This window comes from Panicum hallii, chromosome 2 (assembly GCF_002211085.1).
Source record: "Panicum hallii strain FIL2 chromosome 2, PHallii_v3.1, whole genome shotgun sequence".
NCBI classification, from domain to species: domain Eukaryota; kingdom Viridiplantae; phylum Streptophyta; class Magnoliopsida; order Poales; family Poaceae; genus Panicum; species Panicum hallii.
The window spans coordinates 12,535,464-12,544,711 of NC_038043.1; the positions used below are offsets into that span (position 1 = coordinate 12,535,464).

The 9,248-nt window shown below is 42.2% G+C and overlaps 1 protein-coding gene across 2 annotated transcripts; it reads right to left on the bottom strand.

Annotated features, from left to right (window-relative positions):
• Nucleotides 1-5,331: 5,331 nt before the first annotated feature.
• Nucleotides 5,332-7,312, bottom strand: LOC112882412 (AT-hook motif nuclear-localized protein 20-like). Of its 2 annotated transcripts, none has more exons than XM_025947466.1 (2): nt 7,049-7,312; nt 5,332-6,819 (listed from the first exon to the last, which is right to left on the bottom strand). In XM_025947466.1, exon 2 carries the CDS (start codon nt 6,590-6,592, stop codon nt 5,834-5,836), a length of 759 nt encoding a protein of 252 aa, XP_025803251.1. In that variant the 5' UTR covers nt 6,593-6,819; nt 7,049-7,312; the 3' UTR covers nt 5,332-5,833. The 2 variants fall into 2 exon arrangements, with proteins under 2 accessions (XP_025803251.1, XP_025803250.1); XM_025947465.1 differs by having other exon boundaries at nt 5,332-6,845.
• Between the last annotated feature and the right edge of the window lie 1,936 nt (nt 7,313-9,248).

Below are 9,248 nucleotides of genomic sequence, written 5' to 3' on the forward strand. Positions count from 1 at the left end.
TCTTCCTTAAGGAGTAGATGAAGAATTAGTGAAGAAATGTGCTTTGAAAAAGATTGACCTTGCATTTTCAACATTTAAGAATAAATTATTTGGAAACTACGTCAAGCAGGATAAGGAATCGGACTAGGATAGTTTCCCCCAGGTCAAACCTTACTGGGAGGAGTTCAAGGAATACAAGTTGTCCGAGAAAGCTCAGCAGTTATCTGAAAAGAACAAGATCAATGCAGCCTCCAAGAAATACAACCACCGCCTCGGGCCGGGTGGATATAAGAAGGCGATTTAGAAATGGCAAAAGATGGAGCAAGACCTTATGGATAGAGGTATCCAGCTGGTGACTTGGGACTGTCCAGAAAGATCGAAGTGGTTGTTTGCTAATGGTGTCAAACTTAACCAAGAGGATGGTACTTTGGTCATGCCCCCAGCAATGGAAGAAGTGGCCTGGAATGTGGTCGTAGCAATACAAGAGACCAAAGAAGGAACATTTGAGCCTCACAGGTAGAATGATTAGCAAACCAGGGCCTTACAGAACCCCGAACACCCTGGATGAGTCCGCGGCATCGGCGTGGTCCCATGGAAAGTTGCTTGGGCCGGAGGTAGCACGTACAAGATTCATCGCAAAAGCAAGGCAGAACAGGAGGACAAACTCCATGCCTTACAAGATGACATGACCAGAAAAGTGCAATAGCTACAAAATGAGATGGATGCAAGGGTCCAGCAGGAAGTGGCGGTTGCTCTCAGATAGTAGCAGGGCACTGGGGCGCAGCTGGATGTTGTGATTAGCCTGGCCTCTCAGCAACGTACCAGCTGCGCATCCACGGCGGCCCCTCGGGATGAACCCCAAGAGAACATGCTAGCGGTCGACACCCAATGATACCCAGTGGATGATATCACCATGCAGACACCATGTGAGCTACATGTGAATGCAAAAAATATCACCGCTCTGGTAGTCTACGGGTGGGCCTTATCGGTGATTCCTGGTGGCTACTCTATTGTCATCGTGGAATAGATCATCGATGCCGGCAGACAAAATGAAAAGCTCAAGCTCGATTTTGTTGGAGGGGACGGAGAACAGATGTTGGGAGAGGCACACCACGGCTGCATTCTATGGCGCAAGGCCCACATCAAACTTGTTGGGAATACAGCGGCTCCCGTGGATCCTCCTTCACCGCCAGGCCCGGATAATGATGATGACGACGACTTTGGTGGCCTTTCATCTCCACCACCATGGGCTCCCTCACCATCATCTCTACAAAGGGCTAGGAGTACTCCGACTCCTCAAGCACCGGCCAAAGGAAAAAACAACCTCATCCCTCCCACCAGCTGGAAGCCCCAAGAAGTGGAGGATTGTCATACAGAAAATAGACCCTAAGAAGAAATTAGCTTACGAGATGACCGACGAGGAATTGCCAAAGCAAACACACCATGAGCTGATAGAACATTTCAAACCTAAAGTACCAGAGAAGAGGGTGCCAGTTGATCTAGTCGAGGCAGAAAACTTCTACAATTGCTTGAGCGACATCGCCAAGAGACTAGTAAAACTACCCTCGGACTACAACCGCACGCTGATAAAGGCCCACCAAAGAATGAGGCAAAGTGGCAAGGGCATTTCTCAGCCATGCACACAACAAAAAAAAAACTTGAGCCCCTCCGAGTGATGACATAGAAAGAGCAACACATGATGGAACTTTTGGAAGAAATGGGTTTCACCATTGAGCAAGCAACCGGGCAAGATGATGAACTCCCAATCGCTTCCATTGTTGCTCATCCATACGAGCATGGAAAACCCTTCATCACTGATGAGGAGTTCATCAACCTACCCACGTAGATCTGCGCATTCCATAAATTGTACATGGAATGTTCGAAGGCCGGCCAGTACACATTTGGAGTTAAGTATCGCCATCATGATTTCTTCCATGGGGACGATGACTTCTGGATTGGCTTTGAAGATGTGCATGCAATATACTGCCAAGACGCTCTTGACATCTGTCTCGTGTCTTGCTAGATTCTGTAAGTGCCGACCAATCTCTACACTGTTATATTTTATTAATAAACACTCTATTCCTTGTGTACAATCTAATTTATATTGTATCATGTATAATGGAGCTCCAAAACTGCCGAAAAGAAGGATGGGAGCATCGGGTGGGTTTCATGCTTCCCATGCTTATCAATGAGAACAATTTACTAAATGACTATAAGCAAACATGTACAAATATGTACCAAGCCCTAATGCAACAATATTACAAACCCTACATATTCATATATGATGTGTGTGTGTATATATATATATCAGTGTTAGCCTAAACGGTAAACGCTAAACAGTCGGTCACCTACCGTTTAGCTATTTATTCAGACTAAACGGCTATTTAAACAGGTTAAACGGTCATTAAATAGGATAAACGACTGATTAAACGGACACAGCTAGTCACTGTATAACGTGTACACGGTGTGTACATAGGCTAAACGACCGTGTAGGCGAAAAGTTATATATATATATATATAGACACACACACACAGCTTCCATTGGATTTTACTTGTACTCTGCATGGAGACTTGTAGAGTTATAGTGTACAACTCCAAGCGGTAAAAAAGGAGAAAATCAAACACTTCTTAGACCCATTGAACAGGTAAGTTTATTTTGCACAAAACACAACTATTTTGGGATCGATTAAGCTTCGAATGTTTACATTTCATTCGTATGCACAGGGTGTGGAGAGCTTTTGTGAAAAAGCAAAATTGTGATTTTAAGAATGAATTGAATGTTAGAATGGACTTTCCGGTACGTGGATCTGCTACTCTTTGCATATCTCATTTACTGTTCTGTATACGCATACAATTATAACTAATTTATTTCTTTTTTAGTGTTCGAGATAAAAAAGATAAAAATAGAAAATCATTGGTGTGGGTACTAGGTATATGATTACATGCACACTCTAACCCATTTTTGGAGGGCTACGATGGAGGATCTAAGAGTACCTTCAAACCATTGATAAATATGTTTCTAATTATATTGTTGCGAAGAATCGATATATCGAGCTTTATTTTTATAGAATGGTAGATTATGCGAAACAAGGATGAAGTTCTCCATGTGGATAGGATCGTGGCCATGTCGGAGCAGCTCAAAGGATTCATTTTGAAGGAAATAATTGATTCTAAAGACAAGTTGTACCACAATGGCCATCCGTCCTATCGACATCGTGAGGGGCCTAGAACTTGTAGTCGAGATAAATTGATTGCTTGTTACAATAATTTTCAGTGCTTGTAATCGTGATATTGGTATATTTGTAAATATTATAATGTCTAGATAACTTAATTACATGATTGTCAACGATATTTAGTTATTTTCATACATTATTTTCACCCGAACGCGATTAAAGGACGTATAGTAGTGTATAACTCGGGTATGCGTAGCAATTCTACAAGCATAAATAATAATAAATGATGGACAAACCGGTATCAAAAAGGCCGCCATCTTGCGTCAGCGTGGCGGCCTGTTTGGTACCGGTTGGTCTTTCCAACCCGTACCAAAGGTGGCCTTAGGCGCCGGGTACAATACCCGATATACTAGACCGAAACTTTCGGTACCGTTGAAAAACCAGGACAAAGCCCGGTTTTCAACCGGTGCCCTGTTTCTAGTAGTGAAGAAACACAGATGAGCTCGCGGCCTGTATATTACCCCTCTGCTTTTAAGTACATGACATTTATGACAAGCTAATTAATTTGAAATTGAACAAATTAACTTATCCTAAACCTCATATATTTAAAATAATGCATGGAAGGAGTATCAAATTGGTGGCACAAGGGGTTCTTGTGTGTTTGATGCAAACAAACTTGCTGATTGAATTTTCATATATAGGCAGTAAAATAGGTCGAGCTAGCATACATGTATAAGAAACTTTACGTTAATCCTTTAAGTTCGCAGTGACAAATCCAGAAAGCTAAATAACCAACACTAGATCCTCGAAGCATAAATAGTTCTCATGTACGGTTGACCTCGACACTTTAGAACTTGTCACTATTGATGGATACAACTTACATGTCCTAGCGACTGTTATGAATATGTTCTTCATATAATAGCAAAACAAATACACAATATAAACACCAGTATGATCATGCATGCGTGTCACTGTTCACATTTTCTGTCAAGTGTCCCCTCTTCCTTCTCTAAATGAAAAACAATATTCCTAACTTAGAGAAACTGACAAACATATTCAGATTGATAACTGCAGATATATAAAAGCATGTTCGTGTATGGATTTGGCATAACCTGACAAATTGCACTTACCAAAGAGAATATGGGCATACAATGTAACAGGACTAGCTGAACAATACTCTACTGTACAAAATCGTACCAAAATAATAAGGGAAAGGTCTAGTTTACACCGTCAAACTATCATAAAAATCCGATTTTCAACCTTCAACTATAAAACCGGATAACGGAGGCCATCCAACTGTCGTACCGGTCAAATTTGGCCCTTTGAGTGGTTTCAAAGATAGTTTTGTATTTTTCTAAAAACAATAAAAAATTCTAGTTAGATATAAAAAATCAAAACTAATTCATTTTAAATCAGAAAAATAAAAATTAGTACCAAATTTTTCCAAAAATGTAACCTATCTATAATTGCTCTATTTGACTCTTATTTATTTAAAAATAATAAGCATAACTACAAGCAATCAAATACTAAGAACATAAAAAATTTAAATCCGAATAACTGATAAGTAGAGTGCCAATAGATATGTTACGTTTTCACAAAAATGTTGGTACCCGTTTCATATATTTTGAGTTAAAATGAATTACTTATGATTCTTTTAAGTTTAAATTTGAATATTTTCATTTTTCATAAAATGAAAACCCAGCTTTGAAATCACTCAAAGGTCCAAATTTATATGGTTTCGACAGTTGGATGGCTCCGTTATCTGGTTTTATAGTTGAAGGGTGAAAATCAGACTTTTGTGCTAGTTGAGAGTGTAAACTGAACTTCTCCCAAATAACAATACATATGAACAAATCAAGGACATGCATGATCAGTAAATACTGGAAAGAGTGGCTGAAACTGCACGTATACTTTGATGAAAAATTGACGAGCACAAATCACACAATAAGGACATTTTAGTAATACATTTTCCTTTTTTAATATATTTCAAATGCGTCAACGCACATGGCATTGTTGCGAAAACATTCATTTATTGAGTAAAATTAAGTCAATATCATGCAGCTATAACAAAAATTGCATACAATAATTCAATCAAGAAATGGGTGCTGAATTTTTAAAGTATGCATGATCCATTCAAATCAGCAAGAGTTTCAAAGATATAACAGCATAAATGTTCAGGTACCACAATCAGACAATTTCTTACCATGCAAGGTCTTAATATATATGCCTATATATGACACAAACAATACAGTACTTACCAATGTGCTCCCAAATCGAATAGAGCAAAAGCACGGTTCGACTAAACCGAACTAAGAACAAAAATCAAAGGCTGCAGAATATTCGAACCATGGGCTACTATCTCAATTAAAATACTCCACCTACAGGACAGGTACTCAACCATCATCCAGTTCTGAATTTTTATTATTTCATTTGGAGCAGCAGTCGAATGCAGCAGTAGAGCATGCGAACCATACTTTTGTTCGGCTTAGGTAGATTTTTAGGTAGATTTCAAGGTCGAACCAGCACTGGAGGTGCCCTTAGCTACGTACTCCGGCCATATGCTGAAATTGAAATTTTCATGTGCTTATTGTGATATAGGCTGCTCCATGCTTGCAAACATGGCCATCATAGATGGCTTGAAGCTAGCCAGCCATGGCTATGCACCGATCACTGCCGATCCTCTAGTACAGCGGGCGTGCCTGCGGCCATCCACTCCCCTCGGCGCCATGGCCGAGCTGGCCACCTCCAGGCAGGAGCAGGTTGTGTGGCACGCCCCCGTACATTGGCATCGCCGATGGATCGGGCAGACCACCGCCCATCATTGGAGGGACACCGCCGCCAGGCCAGCCTTCCATGGCTTCCTCAGCTTCTTCGTCCAGCGGCAGCCTTTCGTACGTCGCGTTCGCAAACGTGGACGCCATCACCATGACCGGCCCAGCCGCCGTGAGCGAGCCGACCACGATGCCCCCAATCACCTGCCCTTGCCCGCCGGCGAGGTAGACGGTTAGGCCGGTGGCGCCCGGCGGGGAGGGGCCCGGGAGGAACGTGCCGGTGAGGGACAGTATGTCGAAGCGGCCGCGGAGGGCGACGACGGCGCCGGGCGCGGCTGGCTGGCGCAAGGCGACGTCGGCCACGGTCCCCGCGCCACTGAGCACGCAGACGCCACGCTGCCTGCGGCGCGCGAAGTGGGCGATGGACTCCGCGATGTCGGCTCCGCCGGCGACCTCCATGACGTGGCTGCGCAGCGCGTTGGGGCTGTCCCGGGTCACGAAGATGGGCGGCTTGGGCTTGTTCTTGGACCCCGGGGGCCGGCCGCGCGGGCGCCGGTTGACGGGCACCACCGCGCACTCCTTGGGCTCGCCGTTGACGTTCTTGCGGTCATCGTCGCGGCCACCTATGCCGCTCTGACTCTGCTCCCCGTCCTTGCACGCCGCCACCATGTCTTGGCGGCCCGGCTGGTTCTCCTTGTCGAGGCTTGAGGAGGAAAGCGGCGGCACCTCCGTGGGTACCGGGAGGCCCTGCCGCCCTTCGTTCCACCACTGGTTGGCCAGCTTCTAGCTACTGCTATTTCTCGCTTCTTCGTCTTCCTTCTCCTGATGACAAATTCTTGAAGCGCGCAATCACGCCGATGACAACTCCTAGCTTAATTACTTAGTTGCTTCTTGGCCTATTCTTCATAATTCATGCATAGAACTAAGAAAAACAAGTTAATTTCATGCATGTCTCTCGATCTGCACATGTACATCTCTAGAGTCTATATGTGCTGTAAAAATAGTAAGCCAGATCGATCCAGCTCTGTGCCTCTGTGTTAGTGCTTGATCCATTTCATGAACAATTGTAGGAGGGGAAGAGGAACTGGAATAACTTGATTTTCAAAAGCTAGGGGGAACTCTTACCTATTCACAATCCGAGTCTGCAGGTCGATTCAATCCCAATCGAGATAGCACAAGTGGTGATCCAATTAACCACAGGAAAGGAGCAAAGAAGCAGCGCTAGAGAGACCAGCAGCCCCACCTCTTGATCTCCAAGCTTTGTGTTCTTTTTCCGCTCTTGGATCTTGTTGACGAGCCCAAATTGGTTTTGCTGCTGAAGTCAGTGTTAAAAAAAGAAGGGAATTAGAGTTGCAAGCAGGATATAAGTAGGAAGGTGAGATTTGGGGTGGGTACATTGTGGTTGTACTTGTTGCATACCAAATCGTCGCTTTTGCTTCAGTTAGTGTATGTGTCATGTACACTTAAAAAATATAAATGGATAGGCGCACCCTGCCTCTTGGTGAATAGAAAGCATGATAGGGAGAGGGGAGGTAGAACTTCGAGAAAAAGACTAGTTATACATGCATCTTTCCAACTTGTTCTCTCCCTATATGGGTATGGACCACTGCTGCAATTCTTTAGCTGAACAAGTTACACTAATATTATACAGTTGAAACGGTTTAAGAAATAAGTTAAGTTGCAATCAAATTGTAACTAAAAAATGTTATCAGTCTAACGAACTGATTTGCGTGTATATCACATAGATATACTACTCGGTAGGTGATACTCGTTACATATTCACATAGATGACTCTCTTAGCAATTTATAATTAACTAGATAGGCGCCCAAGGTAGGAAGGAGGATGTTAGAGATCTGGATTGATGGCTGCTTGCATGATCGCATGGATTGATGCATTGCATGGTGATGTAGGGGTGTTATAGGTGGGGATTACACATACATTTTGCTTTCTCTCTTTACAACTCTCTTGCTAGCTCGACCTTTGCTCTTTGCACGGTACTCTCATCCTGTTCGTGTAAAAATGCATTTCTTTTAAAATATATGGGATCGAACTTTCAAATTTGACTATTACTACCAACATGTAGAAGTTAGAATATTTCTGATATTTGTTTATTTGTTTTGGACAAAAAGAGGTTTACTTTTTTTTGTAATTTATGGTTATTGGTTGTTGTGTCCGCAAAGCTTCGCCCATCCAAAAATGAGGCATGAAAGGAGGACCCTGTTTGGCACACAGCAAGAGCTCCAAGAAATTTTGAAGCTGGTTGTCATCCCTAACTTCAGAAATTATTCAAGCGGAAGCTGTGGGTACTTGCTTGAGGCATTTTGTTCTCATTTGAATTGAACACTTAAGTATAAACAACGTTATTTATCATACAAGCTTCAAATCTTTCATGGACTGCAAACTGGTCCTTACACGCGCAAGCAGGGCGGCGGGCTTAATTAGGTAGCTTTAATCCCCTCCTCCGGTTAAAAAAATGATGAGATTCCATTTGGCTAATATAATTGTGGTCCTGTATACTAGCTACTTTTCCCAGAGCAACAAGTAGCAAGATACTTGCTACTTTGCTAGCACCACTACGACTCTCGTTTATCCATTTTTTAAGCCAATTGCTTGACGCTTTGTATAAAATGCAATCAAACTTTTGAAACTTTGATGATCGAAGTTTTAAACATTTTCTCTGCAAACATGAATTAGATATGGCTATATTTGTCTTGAAAAATACATTCATGTATGAGATCATAAATTAGGAGTACCCCGGCCTGCTTGCTGATGTGGGTCTGATTGTGTCTGTAATAAATTATCATCTAGTACAACGAATAGGAACTATCAAAACTATTTTTGTGAAGGTTTTATGAGCTCACTGTTAATTTCAAAGCTAACTCATTTGAAGCTCAAAACTATTTACAGTCTCTTTAATTTATTTAATAAGGTAACAATGTGAATGACTGATGTTTCCACTTGTCTCCTCTCGATAATTGTATTTCTATGAAAAAACTTATATAACAGTCATGAACTATTATCTCTCCTATTCATAATTTTTATAGTATCGGCATCACGATGGCACAAAATGGCATCACGATGGCATAAACTTAAAGAAGATTGAATTGGAAAAGTCTAGGAAAACTTAATGCCGAATGATCTCGCTCGTGCAATGTGATTGTTCATACCAAAGTATTTCTCTCGGCCTGATTGTATACACACCGGATAAATTACCACTATCATCAAATTGTACATGTTGAAGCTTCGATATATATTCTTGAGTAGAGGAAGCATGTATACATGCGGAATGATCCGGCCATGAAGGTGTGCACAATGGATGCTTTG

What these genes read in the sequence shown, in the direction of transcription:
- LOC112882412 (XM_025947466.1), bottom strand. Translation starts at nt 6,592, where the DNA reads ATGGTGGCGGCGTGCAAGGACGGGGAGCAGAGTCAGAGCGGCATAGGT.